Genomic DNA, 16582 nt, shown 5'->3' with positions numbered 1-16582 from the left:
AAATCTGCCACAAAAATAATGAATGAGCTTTAAATCTGCCACAAACATAAACGTAATGAAAAAAATCTGCCACAAAAATAATGAAGGAGCTTTAAATTTGCCACAAACATAAACGTAATGCAAAAAATCTGCCACAAAAAATTATGAATGAGCTTTAAATCTGCCAAAAAAACATAATCTTAATGCATGATATCTGCCACAAAAATTATGAATGAGCTTTAAATCTGCAAAAAACATAACCTTAATGCATGAAATCTGCCACAAAAATTATGAATGAGCTTTAAATCTGCCACAAACATAATCTTTATGCATGAAATCTGCCACAAAAATTATGAATGAGCTTTGCCCCCTTGCAACCCCCTGCCGCTGAAAACTTCTTCGAAGTTTTCGCGGGCTTTGTGTAAATTCTGCCACTTTTGCTTTTATCCTGACCTGCCACAAAAAACCTGGAAGGAACCCTGACATAAATATTAAAATATTTAATAAAAGAAATAAGCAATACTATTTAAGAAACTGTGAGGTTGATTTGGATATCTTTTCTTTACAGAACAAACATAGGATACATGGGATACATAAATAATGAAAAGATTCTAAGCACTATGATTAAATTTTTTACTTGTCTAAATTTTAACGGATTTTTTTAATTTTAGAACGGCTATAGCCCTTTTCTGATGTAATACAAATTGCCACACACTCAGATAACCCAAATATTAACAAATAAAAATAAAAATGTCATATTTGTAGTAGTTTTATAAATTTAAGCTTCTTACCTGAAAATGTTTAGTCATCGTATTAGAGCCATTAATTGCCGTCAGGAGACCTTAATAGAATAATTATGACTTACTGCCTACTCAAAACCCGGAATTTCTTTCTACCATTCTAAGGGTTTTCAATTTTATCTGGGTCCATGAAACGGAGCCATTGCAACAAATTCAGATTTTCTATTGACCTTTTATATCTCAGGCTATGATTTCTGCTAGAGTTTAGGGGTGTACAGAAATAAACCACGCATAGGGGGGGAGAGGGAGGAGAGGTGAAAACATGATTTTGGGGTGCTATGGAAACGCCTCTACACGGAAACGCCTCAACACGGAAACGGACCCAAAAGTGAGTTTGGGTCCGTTTCCTTCTTTTTTCAAGAATTATCGGAAATCCCTCAAAAACTAAAAAGTGTAGAGGGATTTCCGAATATTTTGGGTCGGTTTCCGCTATATTTACATTTGATTCGTTTCCCGTTTTTTTGGGTCCGTTTCCTCTTTTTTTTGGGTCAGTTTCCGGTTTTCAGAAAAAGTTTTAAACTCTCAGTTTGTTGATCGGTTTCCCCTTTTTTTTGGGTCCGTTTCCTCTTTTTTTGGGTCCGTTTCCGATTTTCAGAAAAAGTTGTAAGTTCTCAGTTTGTTGACCGGTTTCCTCTTTTTTTGGGTCCGTTTCCTCTTTTTTTGGGTCCGTTTCCAATTTTCAGAAAAAGTTGTAAATTCTCAGTTTGTTGATCGGTTTCCTCTTTTCTTTGGGTCCGTTTCCTCTTTTTTTGGGTCCGTTTCCGATTTTCAGAAAAAGTTGTAAATTCTCAGTTTGTTGATCGGTTTCCACTTTTTTGGGGTCCGTTTCCTCTTTTTTTGGGTCCGTTTCCGGTTTTCAAAAAAAGTTTCAAATTCTCAGTTTGTTGATAGGTTTCCTCTTTTTTGGGCCTGTTTCCTCATTTTTTGGGTAATTTTCAGGGTGTATATCAAATTATTGGTTTTAGTTGGGTTTGATTTGCATTTTCCACTCATTTCTGGCATTTCCAAACTCCTTGATGAACTGGGGAAAAACATTAATTTATAAAGAATAAATACAAGTCAAAGTGAATTCAAACCATAACCGTGATTTCAATACAAACTTTAATTTCAAGTGACCCTACATGGATTGAGTGCAATGTCCTAATCTTAAGGCTATATAGTTTCAAGAAACTTTTTCAAGCATGTATAAATTGAATATCCTCGTTTTTGTTTTTGAAAATCTGATAATTCAATTAGGGCCCGGTTTCTATACAAATGGGATTTGCATATTTCGTGCTTCAGAAACAATTAAGAAATTATCAGAATTAAAAAAAAAACTGAAACATCAAATTTCTCTTGCACATTACTAACCAGATTTTGGCTACAAGTATTTCGTTGTGAATTGGTTTAGCACCTCTTTAAATGGAAGGGCACTTTAAATTTCAGAAGAAGACTAAAAAGGGATTTCAAAAATAGAGTCAAACAAAATAGTTGAAATAACTTATAACGAAATTATAAATGGAACAAATGATAAAGGTTTTTAACCTGGAATAGGAAATAGATATGGATTTCCGTCTGATACACCACACGAGGCTTTGCTGGACAAAATGACTTGTAGTGCTTCTTGCATATCCGGTTTAAGAAGCACAAAGTTGTCCTAACATAAAGTCATGAGAAAAAGGTAAAAAATTTCTTAAGAGAAAAAATGTCATCTTAGGTTAAATAAATATCCAAATATAATATTATAATTCATGTTGCTATTAGTGATAGCAAAACTATCAAGGTAAAAGAATAACACTAGTGATTTTTTTCTTACTTTTTCCCTAAATAACTTCAAATTAAAGCCAAAGAAATTATAAACAATAATATACTCTTCAGTAGGCGCTGTAGTATTTTGCTCAAAAGATGCAGTTTTTGTATAAGGGTATAGGCTTCCACCAAGAATAAAATTACAATTTTATATTACTAGGCTTTTTTTTGATTGTGAACATTTATTCTTACAATATAGATTTAACTAGAAATGTGGGAAACTGTTTGTTTAAAATGCTTGAAAATAAATCATTCAATATTCTCTAATTTAACAGATAAAAAGTGGAAAGTTAAGATTCTAGAAATATTTTAGAAGTTAATTCAATCTTCATAAGATAATTTTTGTTTTCAGTGATTTATTTTGTAAGTTATAAAAGTGAGTTTTGTTTTGAATTGTGGATTATACTCAAAAATGGGGAAGTGGGTTTTGTCTCGAAAACGCAACAATGTGTCAAATTCAGGATATGTTCGAAAAATGGAAATCATAAAATTGCCTTGAAAACGGTCAAGAGATAAATATAAAAGAACTCCTATTATAATTTTGATTTAAAATGGGCCCAGTGAATAGTTTTTGGAACTAATGGCCCCTGAAGAAAAACCCTGGAATGACGCGAGGTCCCACAAAAGATTTGGACCCGATCGGTTCAGCCGTTTTGACGTTTATTGGATACAAACGGACAGAAAAACAGACAAGCAAAATATATATATAGAAGGCATAATATTATAAGTATTGAAGCATATATTGGATTCAGATATACTTTTTCATGGTGAATCCAGGACATGAACCCAAATTCGTATTAAAATGAAAAGGATCCTTATCACTGTACTCAAGTTTAAATTGAAAACTGGGTTTATAGTTTATCTACGTTCCCTTCAATTTAGTAAATAAAACTTACATGATTTCCCTTTCCATTAACAACAATGCAGGCCATAGATGAAGCATACTTCTTTTGTTTCTCTGATAGAGCTTCAAACATCACATCGTCGGACTTAATGCTAAATAAAATAAATACAAACATTTAAGATTTTTTTTTTAATAACTTCGTTGTTTACAGAGAAGTTGGCGACTTCTAAGTATTTTCGTTTACATGGGGGGAGGAGTGATAGGTAGTTTCCAACTTAACCCTATCCCTGCTGGGATACTTGAAAACTAGGATTCACTGCAGGGTGGTAAATTTGAGTCCTACCCCCCCCCCCCTTAGATCTCATATTGAGTGTCCAAATATGACAAATAATATATCATTGGAATGTTTTTCTGCTCAACTTAAAGAATCGGCAAAAGAAATTAGCAAAAATATTTTTTTTTGCAAAATAAAGTTTTTATTAAAAAAGGATAAAAAAGACATTTTTGAAAAGTCCTTGATTTAAAATATGCAAAAATTTCTGTTCAAACTAAAAATATGCAAATTTCTATGACGGGTTGTAATTTCATGAAAATAAGCATTTTTTTTCCTTATGTCATAGGCTTTACGAAAAGCTAAAAATTATGAAAGGGTCAGAACCAAGATTTGGTTTGTTGAAGGAACACATAATTTTTGAGACTGTGTGCCAGAGAACTCAGGCAGTAAGTATAAATGACTGGGTTTAGATCTAAAGGGAGGGGGGCATGTTACCAGTATTTTTGTATCACAAAAAATGTGTTTGTTAGGCGTTATTCAGACTACTTTTTTCACTGTTCATTGAATGCAATAACCTATTCTAAATATATGTACGAGGTATTTGTACATCAGAGAAATATTTATTATTCAAATGGAGTGCTGTCCGCAAAGCATGCATAATCATATGGTGGGGCGGGCCGGTTCGATTCTTTCTACCAAATATTCAATACTCCTTGGTTAAAACATGAAAGCTTGCTAAAAATAAATTACCTGACTTGGAGCCCATCTAGGTAGTCTTGCACTGTTAGATCGCTAAGTTCCCCGCCTGAAGAAAAAATATTAAGTTAAATAATACTAATACAAATAGTACCCAAACTATTATTTTTTTTAATAACCGACTATTTGGGCTACATTTGTTAAAACTCTTGTAAAAGATTTTTTTCAAGGGGGGGGACCCTCAGGTAGACAATGCATGGATCTAGACCCCCCAGCCTATATAGGGTCATATGTAAATTGTAGACCCTGTGTAAATAAAAATTACCTCTCCGCCGATTGAAACACTTAATACGACCAAATGCTGCATCTATCAACCTCCTGATGTTAGACCTAAATTAAAAGTAGTGAAAGGGTTAGCAAACAAACAAATGTACGGTAAAGAGAAATGAGAAAGTAAGCTGTGAGAAAATGTGAGATATACCTTGAAGGATTTTCTTTCTGAATCTTAACAGCAGTGGCTAGCTCCTTGACGAGGTACCTCGATAGCTCCATAATTTCCTCTAGAGATGGAAGGGCCTTTGACTTAGTCCGATTTTTATGCTGCAAGATTTGTGCTCCTTTTACAGTTACCTCATTGTTCCACTTCAGCTCGAATAACCTGCGAAGTTCTTTGATGTCTTTTATTTTTTCCGATCTATTTAAACTCTTTGGTTCATCAAGCGCTAATTCTTCTAGGAAATCTAAGAGGTTTTTCAGCTGATTACCAATTCTTCCAGGTATTGTGGCAGCCTCAGTGTTCATCTGTTCCTCGTTTCCACCTGCTGCTCTGACAGCATACTGTATCAAGCTATCAAACTTTGGAGTACCAGACAAAAGAAAGGTCATTGTTGACTTTGGATCCTCTTTTTGGGCCTCGTTGAGAAATCTACCCATTAGTCTCAAATACGACTTTAGTTTTGTTTGCCAGGACCTCACACTAGTATCTACCTTTTCCTTGATTTTCTTTTCTGCATACTTGATAATTAGGGGATCTTTTTTCAGAGCTTTACCAATCTCATCATCCAACATGCATCCGAATAGGGTGCTGAGGGTTGGGCTCAGCTTCTGTATATGAGCAAAGGTATGAGCTTTAGAGCTTTGAATAGTTTCTTTAAAAAAACATATTTTTAGATGCTGCGTGTAACTACTTGATTTCATCGTCTTCCAGCATCCCTTACAGCTTACAATTTGATCTGCATTACAGTCAGATCTAATACCCTCCTTAGGAACTCCTTTTTCTATATTTTTTCTGAGTTGTTCTTTATACATAATGGCCTTATACTTAGAATTTTTCTCTTTACTCGTTCCTTTCAGCATTTCCTGTACTTCAACTTCATCCGAATGCTTAGCTTTTAAGTGCCGTTTCAGTTGTTGGAAGGGTTTTTTACAGTAAGGACAGTCGTAAGTGTACTTTTTAACAGCATCCTGAAAAATTTATACATGAACAAATTGCCATGACAAACTCCTGAAATATAAACTCATGATGAAACTTAAACTCCTTGATCTATGAAAGTAATAAAATTTATGAAAAAAAATCCTCAAATCTTTAAAAAATTCACAAACTTTGTCTTTTAGAGTCTAAAACTAAAGAATGAAAAGTTCCGACTTAAATTTTAAGTTAATTTAAAACCTGAATTTTAACTCTGGGTTTAAATATTTAACTTGCCAAAATCAACGAGTTAAAATCTAAACCCATGGATAAAATCTTAAAATCCAGCATTTTCCGAGTGTAGGAAGAAAGCAGCACAGTGGTACCGGAGACCCGTCCCAACGGAGACTCCAGCCGGTACCATACCGGAGACCCCGACATTGTCAACGGAGACCCCAAAGTTTTCAGCGGAGATCCCAAATAATAAATTCATTTTTGAAAATGTAAATTGCTTTTTATGACATAAAACCCAGTATAAATTCATTTTATCATAACCTTTAAATTTGGATATTATTTTATGCATTTACAAAGAAATCAACAATTGTAATCTTTGCTCTGTTTATCAATAAAATGCATAAAACTATATCCAAATGTGAAAGTAAATGATAAAATAAATTTTATACAATCAAGAGCATTTTAAATTTTCAAAATTTTTAACTATTTTATTTGGGGTCTCCGACGAAAACTTTTGGGTCTCCGTTGAAAATGCCGGGGTCTCCGGTAAGGTGGCGGTAGGGGTCTCCGGTGGGAAGAGGTCTCCGGTAGCCCTCCATTGATGATGCTTTCTTCCTACACTCCATTTTCCAAATTAATCCATCAATCAATCATCATTCAGCTGCGAAAGCGGTATTTAACTTTAAAGGGAATGACTGGCTATGTAAGGTAGTTGAACTGAGTATGCAGTGTAATGGAAAACTTCTTTCGGATTCATTTGAGACATATTAAACTTTTTAAAGATCTGTAAATCCTGAGTTTGAGCGCAAATTCAATGTTCAAAACTCCTACTAAGGGGGTTGATACCTTTTCAGAATCAGTTTTTTAATTATTAAAAAGTTTTACAAAAGGTTTACAGACGTCAAGTATAGGAACATGTTGAGGAAATAAAAATTAATCCTATCATCGAAAATAATTAATCTTATCATCGAAAATAAGTAATCTTGTTCCAATTATTCTCATTATTATGGTTTCTTATTATTCAAAGATTTTCTGCAGATTTTCTAGAATTGAAAAGACATTTGGAGAATTTGAAAAATCTGCAAATAAATACAAAGAAGATAAGAAATTCCATATAATAATGAAAACGAAATAATCGATTGTGGGGACTCTTGGCAATATTGTAAACCCAGAATTCTTACCTTCCTGATATCTGATGTAATTTTCTTCCATTCGTCAACATCAAATTCGTCGATCAACTAGAAATGCGAGTTTCAAAAAAAGTTCAAATAAAAATCTTCTTTGACCATTTACTCATTTAGCACAATGGAGGCCCACTGCACTCAACCTCTTTTAATCCTGGGTTAATACTAGCCTTCAAACAAAACGAAGAACCCAAAACCCACTCTGACTTAACATTTTGAACTGAGCTAAAGAACTAGCAGTGCATAATTTCAATTGAATCATTCACCCCCCCACCCCACCCTCCTTAGTAAATATTTTTCCTCAGAAGGTATATATTTTTATGGTTTTATTGGCTTAATTGCGAAATTTTTTTGAATTTTAGGAGAAATAAATAGTTTCAGGTAAAAAGCATGGAAAAAAATATGAAAACATGACTGCTGATGAGTTATAACAAACAGATATCACTTAGTATATTTTGATAATAGCTATGTACCAGCTATGTACAATTTGAATTAAGACAACTATGTTTATTTCCCATCAGAAGAGCAAGGAAGAGAAGAAAGTAAGAAGAATATGAAAAAGGAAGAAGGGGAAGATGAAATAAGGAGGAAGAGTGGGGAAAAAATAAAGACGGAGGAAGAAGATAATAGAGAAAGAAGTAGAACAAAAATAACTTGAAGAAGGTGAGAGAGAGAGAAAGAAAAAAGAAAGCTAAAAATGGAAGGCATAAAATTCAGATTCCTTACGATATAAACATAAAAATCATCATGAATTTCAATTGATTGGTTTTAGAAAGTAAGTAAAAGTAAGCAAGTTTCATCAAAAAAGTCATGTTTTAACAAGTTAAATTTTACCTGGTTTACATCTATACTTTCATGGTTCTCAAGATAATCCTGAAATAAGAGAAGTGTCATTTAACATTTTTATTCTAAATTTCATATCTTGAGACATATTTTACCAAACACTTTCAGCATAAATTACAAAATTTTAAATGAAGTGATAATTTGTCTTTTACAAAAATTCTAACATAGCTCATTATCATAAACTATCCTATACTACTAAATGTTTCATAAAAAATGCCAAATTTTAAAGTATATTTGCTTTTGATCACTTTTTTGGACGATCAAACAAGAAAATATCAACTGATCAAATTAAAGATAATTATTCCACTCGGATTGTAAAATATTGATTAAATTTTAAATTAGTTATCTAAAAATTACAAGCTATAATTATCGAATTCAATTCTATGCATTTATATAAAGTTAATTAATAAGGATATTCTTTAACATACAGGGTGTCCCACGACACATAACAACTAGAAAGACACTTGAAGGTCGTCTTGTATCTTTAAAATTACTTGCGGCATTTTTTCGTAAACTGATTTTGAAAAGTAAAATTCATAAGTTAATGAACACCAAATAACCCGAATCTGCCATTTCCAAAACGTGGTCTGCCATTTTTGTGCTTCCAGAGATAAAGAATTTGTTCAAATTTCAATTTATTAGACCAAACAAAAAATTATCAAAAAATAGCAGACCACATTTTGGAAATGCTAGAAGTACGGTCTTTTAATGGTTACAAACTCTATAATTAATTAAACTTGTAAACAAAAAAGTCATTTTAAGGCTCAAAGTCGTCTTGCTAGTGTCGTGTTTCGTGGGACACCCTGTAGAATGTTCTTTTTACGACAATTATTTGGCCGCTAGTGATTTCTCTTGGGAAAATCAAAGCATTTCTCTATATAGACGCAACATGTAAAAGTAAAATAGTAGCGATTGTCATGAATTCAATTCTACGTCAGCCTATACCCTCTTTCATTTTTGCAAACACTCCCTTCAAGTTAAATTATTTGGATCCTAACAGACATCTTTAAGTAGTAGGATAAACTTTGTTATTTTCTTATATTTTCTTTTAAGAAATACAGGCTTTTGTCTGATAAAGGATCAGAAAAATGTCTCATCTATTGCGTTACAAACTATTCATTTTCAATTGTGGTTTCTCTAAAAACATATTTTTCCCATTTGCAAACCCGATGTTGAATTAAAAAAATGAACTCTGTTTGTTTACCTGATCTTGAATCAAGTCTAGAGATTCAGTTTCCGAGGTTATAGACAAAGTTTCCCGTTCATCCTCGGTAAAATTTGCTATAATCTAAAAAAATGTAAAGTTATTTTTACTAGGCTCTAATTTCACTATTTCAACTTCTATTAGTTGCTCTGTATGTGATCATATTCTCTTTTTTAAATTATTAAAACTAAAATAATTCCTGGATTTTTAAAATTTGTTAAACTTTTATGAAAACAAAAAATCTTTGGCAGACATTTTTCAAAGCCTACCCAAGCGTCATATGAGGTCACACAAAAAATTCGGGCCCAATTTGTTCAGCCATTTTGACATAAATTGGATACAAACAAACAAAAACCCAAACATGTAGACAAAGTATATATAAATAAAAGAAGATAAAAGATTTAAGTAAATCTTAAACTAACCTGGTTTGAATCAAAGAACACATTAGATCTGGCATTAACAGTACTCACAGGATACTCATCAGAAACGTCCTTTGTACCAGGAACAGTTACCATCTCGTGCATATCAGGAGCAGTATTGTTATTAGATGAAGGAAACTTCTTTGCTTTCCCTTTGGTATGAGGAGGAGGGAACTTATCCGGTTGGTCCATGGTTTCAGGGGCAAGCAACTTATCTGGTTTCACTTTGGTATAAGAAGCAGGAATTTTATCCAGTTTCTTTTTATAATTAGAAGCAGGACACTTATTCTCTTTGCCAGGATCAGAACTGCTTGTTATAACAAGAGAGGAATTCTGAGATGAATTCCTGGCAGCATAAGGATGAGATAATTCCTTGAGACCAGTACACAGATAAGAATTCTTTAAAGGACTAGCACTGCCAGATACATCATTAAGAGAAAACTTAGCAGTATATTCCTCGTAGGTTTCTACTCTCTGAAATATTTTTCTATTTAGTTTATTAAAATTAACTTCAGTATTTAATAATAAGCACTTACTTGCTCAATAATAACCACTCATTTAAGAATGTCAATAATTAATAAAAGTATTTCAAGAAGTACAAATAAAGCCAAAGTTTAGCCACTGCTTTGATACTACAGCAAGTGAAAGAATATTTGGCACCAAATAGTTTTCAAAAACCTAATCCCTTGATTATTTTACAAAAGAATTTAAACATTTTAGATTATTTCTTTTCAGTACCCAAGTTTGGGAGTGGAATAAAAAAAAGAAGAAAAAATACATTCGTTAATTTAATTTTAAGAAAAATCTATTATTACTAGGCTCTACTTCAACTATTTCAACACTGCTATTAGTTGCTCTAAATGTGATCAAATTCTTTGTTTAATTATTCAAACTAAAAAATAATTTCCCAGATTTTTTACAAACATGTAGACATAGTATATATAAATAAAAGAAGATAAAAGATTTAAGTAAATCTTAAACTAACCTGGTTTAAATCAAAGAACACATTAGATCTGGCATTAACAGTACTCACAGGATACTCATCAGAAACGTCCTTTGTACCAGGAACAGTTACCATCTCGTGCATATTAAGTTAAATCTGCTAATGGTAAATTTGTAATTTTAGTTCGAATGAACATTTTTTCATTCATTTGTTTGAAAATAATAGACAAGTGTGTTCAATCAATAGTGAGATACAGCCAAATTATCTTTAAAAAGTGAATCCCTTAGTCAATTTAACTACAACAGCATTTAGTCTTTCAAATATACATGTTGGCTTGAGTAGTAAAATTTGGGGAAGTAGCAAAAGAGAATAAAAAAGGATTAAAAAAAGGGGGGGGGGGGCACAAAACACGTCTCTCCAGAAAATTTAAACAGTGTGTTTAGGCATAACTTAGAATTGTCGTAGAACATTGATTTCTTGCATGTGAACTCAAATTATAAGAAGAAAATAAAGTTTTATAAAAATCCGATCAAAAATGCGTTTATTGGTGAAAAAATTTCTTTTTTCGCACTTTGGCAATTTTGACTTCATGAAATCATGAAATGACCTTGAATTTGCTTTAATATGCTTTCAAACATGTAATCTTTGAACAGCTTTGCGCAAAAAAACTCAAATTCCCACGTGTGCGCATTTTATAAAATATTGGCATTATTCAAAACAAAAGTAGCATGCAATACATCAAGCTACAGGTAAATTGTGAAAAGACTTCATTTCAGTGGTCAAAACAAACATTTGAGCCTACAGTTATACAGCAATTCTGCGTTATGTTTAAACACTTTAAATTTTCCCGAGAGTAATAAGTTTTGTGCAACCGGCCCCCCCCCCCTAAATTAAATATATTTCTTAACCTGCTGTAAATCAATGAAAGCCTTGGTTCGGTCCTCTGCTTCAGGAACCAACGGCTCAGTTATCTCTGAGGACAGCTCCTCCGTTATCTCTTTGATATCAGATTCCTCCTGAACAAGTTCAGCTCGACGTGTTATCTCTTAAAGTCGCTACCACTTAACCTTTGCTATCACTAAAACTAAAAATTTCTAAACATTCAAACAAACAACCCTAAAAATATGCATTTTACGTACATATAATTTATATTTGTAAGCATATACATAATACATATATTTACGTTTATAAAATATGTATACATCTACCAACAAAATGGTTACGAAAATACGTATGTCATACATATGGAAAATACGTATTTTTAAGAGACCTCTAAATTGTTACCTTAGTTAAAACACAAAGTTGTTTCTCTGCATCATCCTTAGAGCTGGTAACATGTACTATCTTTCCAGTCCAAGAGACCCCTTGTTATAATTACTTATTAAATAATTATTAATTAACTGAACTTTTAAACGATTCAATATTTACTTTTTAATCAACCAGGTTTGGGGAAGGCTGTTTTTATACATTAAAACGTTCATACTTTTACATCTTAAACTTAAAAAATGAAAATTTGTATTACAATGCTCGAACCTTCAGTCTAATGTGAACGTTCATGATCCGTTAAAGATGGTCATCTCCCTGGGGGGGGGGGGGTGTTACACTGTTACATATATTTTACCACGTTGAAAATGCACAATTTATATTATACAGTTGATTTAAACGCAAAAAAATCATAAATTTGTAATTGCAAAAAATTGGAAAAGAGACTACGCACAATTGTAAATATTACTTCTGAAGATAATATGTTTCATCGACGAACCCCGTTTAAGCGGTTTGAACTAAATAAGAGCACTTTTTAGAAAAGCCTGAACACTTTTCAGATACACCCTGTACATTAATTCCCCCCCCCCCTTTCTACTCCCTTCTGAATATTTTTACAGTTACTTCTGGATTGAAAGAACATATAGGTGCATTACAATTTGAATCAAGTTGTTTGTATTAATCCCTGATAATAATATTTTTACATTTGATTCAAGCATTTTACTAATTCTATCAGGGTTTGGACAATATTTAGCAGATATTACCAATTTTGTATTACAGGAACATATGATAGAAATAAAGACATAATTGGTAGATACATATTTTGACTTTTTAACCTTTAAACTTATATGCTTTCCAACCAAAGGTATGAGTCATCTTTTTACTGAAGTAAGCCAAATGCATCTTATTAGGACATCCCTGCAATGAATGGAATCAATGTCTGGAAAAGGTTTATGTGGGGGATGAAAAATATTTCTTGATGATTTAAAGTCTAACTATTATATTTCTTATTTTTAACCATATTTCTACGATGGGGTGGGGGGCTCCCCCTAACGTTTTTTTCAGACACAACACAACTCTTCAGACATACATTCTGAATGCCTTAATTTATATTTAGAACCACCTCCAGTCATTGGATTCTAACATTTTTTTGCTCTTTGAAAAGCCTAAAAGGAAGTACATTGCGTCATTTGTGCATACCCATCCTTAACTCTAAAACTTTCCTTATCTTTTACTCTAAACCTTTCGTTATCCTTGACTCTAACCCGATACTTATCCTTTAGTAACTTGATAAGTATCTTAATCTATTAAACCGTTTAAGATTTGAAACAAACAAAACATCTAGTTCAAAAGAATAAGATCTTAGACAAAGAAAGGTTCAATGTAAAGATGAGAAAGGGTTTAGAGAAAAAAATAACGATAAGGTTTGGAGGAAAGATATGAAAGGTTTTACGAGTAAAGAATAAGGAAGGTCACATAAAATTACGGCGACAGTTCCTTAAAAGTTAAATGTTTTCCAACCTAGCTATGGCAGCTATAAGAGTCATATTTTTGTCTCAAGCTGTCAAATACATGTTATTAGGACATGTAATGAATAAAATCAATGTCTGAAAAAATAATTGTCTAAGATAATTTCAACCCATAGACTACCAACTCAGACCTAAAACTCTCTTTTCTCTGTTTAAACCCATTTTCAACTTTGCACATTTTCAGTTTTTCTTTGCAAATATTTAAATTTGCTGGGTCAAGAAAAACGCGTTATTTGTCATATTTAATGCAATTCTTGTTTTTCCATATTTGTTGATAAATAACTTAATGATATGTAATAAATATCTGGAGAAATGGAAATTTGCAATTTTTGACAATTGTTGAAAAATGAAAATGAAAAATATAGATTTGTATTGCTAAAAACAAATAGTGGGGAACCCAAGGACGTGCCCCCACCCCCAGGTCTTTTTAGGTAGAGAAGATGTGAAGTTAGAATATGGTTAAGTCTAATGAGTTCTTTATGTGTCTCTATTTTAAAAAAAAATTTATCAACGCCTGATACGTGTGTATTTCCTTCTGTACTCAATCTGTTCTATAGTCTGGTTTCTTCTTTTATCCTCTCAATCCGTTCTAGTTTAGTTTCTCCTTCTATTCTCTCAATCCGTTCTAGTTTAGTTTCTCCTTTCATCCTCTCAATCCGTTCTGGTTTAGTTTCTCCTTCTATTCTCTCAAACCATTCTAGTTTAGTTTCTCCTTCTATTCTCTCAATCCATTCTAGTCTGGTTTCGCCTTTTATTCTATCAATCAGTTCTAGTCTAGTTTCTCTTTCAAATCACTCCATCTGTTCTAGTCCAGTTTCTACTTCTATTCTCTTAATCCGTTCTAGTTTAGTTTCTCCTTCTATTCTCTCAATCCGTTCTATTTTAGTTTCTCCTTCTATTCTCTCAATCCGTTCTATTTTAGTTTCTCCTTCTATTCTCTCAATCCGTTCTATTTTAGTTCTCATTCTATTCTCTCAATCCGTTCTCTCTTTCAAATCACTCAATCCGTTTTAGTTTAGTTTCTTTCTCCTTCTATCCTCTCAATCCGTTCTAGTTTAGTTTCTCTTTCAATTCCCTCAATCCGTTCTAGTTTAGTTTCTCCTTCTATTCTCTCAATCCGTTCTAGTTTAGTTTCTCCTTCTATAGTCTCAATCCGTTCTAGTTTAGTTTCTCCTTCTATTCTCTCAATCTGTTCTAGTTTAGCTTCTCTTTCAATTCCCTCAATCCGTTCTAGTTTAGTTTCTCATTCTATTCTCTCAATCAGTTCTAGTTTAGTTTATCCTTCTTTCCTCTCAATTCGCTCTAGTTTAGTTTCTCTTTCAATTCACTCAATCAGCTCTAGTCTAGTTTCTCTTTCAATTCACTCAATCCATTCTAGTTTAGTTTCTCTTTCAATTTACTCAATCCGGTCTAGTCTAGTTTCTCTTTTGATTTACTCAATCCGTTCTAGTTTAGTTTCTCATTCTATTCTCTTAATCCGTTTTAGTTTAGTTCCTCTTTCAAATCACTCAATCAGTCTTTCTCTGTCTGTTTATATTTCTGTGTATCTGTCTGACTATCAGTATATCTGTGTATCTGCCTTACTCTAAACCCTTAAATATTTAATCCTTGATATCTCTATTTTGTTTTCTGCATATAAAACGCCCTTTTTGCTTTTTTTTCAGATTTTTTTTTGGCTTAAACATTAAGCTGTAGTAAAGAAACCATGAGAAAAAAAATTTCATAAATTACTTGGAAACGTCGGCGAAGGACGTTTAACCCATGGTTTTAGCTCTAGAAGCAGTGGAGGCTTTTCTTTTGGTGGAAAAATTAAGTCATCTAAATAAAAATTGTCAGAAATAGTATTACATGTAAGCTGAAAAAGTTTGATTTGATTAAAGGTATAATTCACTAAAAAAAACTAAAGTTAGAAATTTTCCATGAGGGGTTTCTTAGCCTAATATAATTGAAGCCTGATGTCGTTTAGGGTTATGGTAAAGTTTATGAGGGGGGGGGGGTTTAAAGTGGCTTTAAAACTAAGACGGATATCTTAACTATCAATTAGACATTCTCAGTCAGTATTTTCAGTATTTACCATCAAGCTCTTTTCTTAAGATTTGGAATAACCTGCCTCAACTAACCTAACCTAACCTGCCTCTTGATTTAAAAAGAATTAAATCTCTGAGAATAATTAAAAATAGACTACTAAACTCTCTTTTTAAAAATTATATTACAATGTGTTGTAAACCGAAACTAATTAAATTTGTTTTATTATGTGTTGATATTTGTTCTGTACATGTCAGAAATTTATTTTAAAATAAATTTAATTATTCTAAAAAAAAATAAAAACTATTTTACTTAAGATAAATTGTTTTGTTATCATTATTGAAATTAGGTGGAAAAAAATAATCAATTTTCAAGGTTTAGAGGAAAGATATCAGTATCCAGGCGATACTGATATTGAAGCAAACTTGTATTGGTCTAAAAGGCAACGATCTTTTAATTTACGGATTTGTTTGTACTTGATTTGAATCAAAATTTAAATGCCGATAAAAAAGTATTTAAAAAGTTCCAGTTTAGTTTTTCCACTTATTCCATTCTGGTTTAGTTTCTTCTTCTATTCTCTCAATTCGTTCTAGGTTAGTTTCTCTTTCTGTCCTCTCTCAATTAATTCTAGTTTAATCACCAAAAACTGTAAATATTTAACTTTTTTCTGAAAACGGACCAAAAATATGTTTGGGCATTTCCATCCCACCTAATAAACATAAATATAAATATAGGAATTAAACTTTGCCCCCGGTTAGCACTGGAACTCCCGGACTTTATTTAACTTACTCTTTGAGAAAAAGTTTTTTTTCCAGACAAAGCTTGTTTCCCAAGCTAATTATGAAACATATTCCTCGAATTGGGACTACAGTGACCTGCAAAAGGGACATCTTGAAAGTAAACTTGCAACTTGAGAACAAAACATGCCCCCCCCCCCCATAGTAATTAGTTTTTGTTTATTTCTTAAAGCATTGAGCAAAATAATCATTATCATAAATTAAAAATGTATTCAGATAACAGAGTTTAATAGATCAAGTCTGGTTAGTCATATCTGAGGATCATCCTATTCATAAATAAAAATCAAGAGATGGTCTGAATAGCCATGAACAGAAGAATGGGAAGAATTTAGATGTACCATCAGTGTCAGTG

At 32.3% G+C, this 16582-nt stretch overlaps 1 protein-coding gene and 1 long non-coding RNA gene across 2 annotated transcripts; both read right to left on the bottom strand.

Moving 5' to 3' along the window:
* Positions 1 to 770: 770 nt before the first annotated feature.
* On the bottom strand, positions 771 to 10760 carry LOC111706726 (uncharacterized; the record flags this gene model as incomplete). The annotated part of the gene is given in 11 exon segments (XM_023479655.1): positions 771 to 820; positions 2304 to 2415; positions 3464 to 3563; positions 4436 to 4490; positions 4707 to 4771; positions 4863 to 5845; positions 7205 to 7261; positions 8042 to 8080; positions 9255 to 9338; positions 9677 to 10147; positions 10659 to 10760. Coding segments are annotated over 11 exon segments (2118 nt in total), but the record flags the coding sequence as incomplete, so codon positions are not given.
* A 724-nt stretch (positions 10761 to 11484) lies between these two features.
* Positions 11485 to 12013, bottom strand: LOC111706728 (uncharacterized). The gene is made up of 2 exons (XR_002766295.1): positions 11901 to 12013; positions 11485 to 11632 (listed from the first exon to the last, which is right to left on the bottom strand). It is a non-coding gene; the product is annotated as an uncharacterized LOC111706728 (long non-coding RNA).
* Between the last annotated feature and the right edge of the window lie 4569 nt (positions 12014 to 16582).

The sequence above is a fragment of the Eurytemora carolleeae genome, unplaced genomic scaffold (assembly GCF_000591075.1).
Source record: "Eurytemora carolleeae unplaced genomic scaffold, Eaff_2.0 scaffold750, whole genome shotgun sequence".
NCBI classification, from domain to species: Eukaryota; Metazoa; Arthropoda; class Copepoda; order Calanoida; family Temoridae; genus Eurytemora; species Eurytemora carolleeae.
Note: the sequence above shows the minus strand (reverse complement) of the source record. Positions and strands in the feature narration are given on the sequence as shown.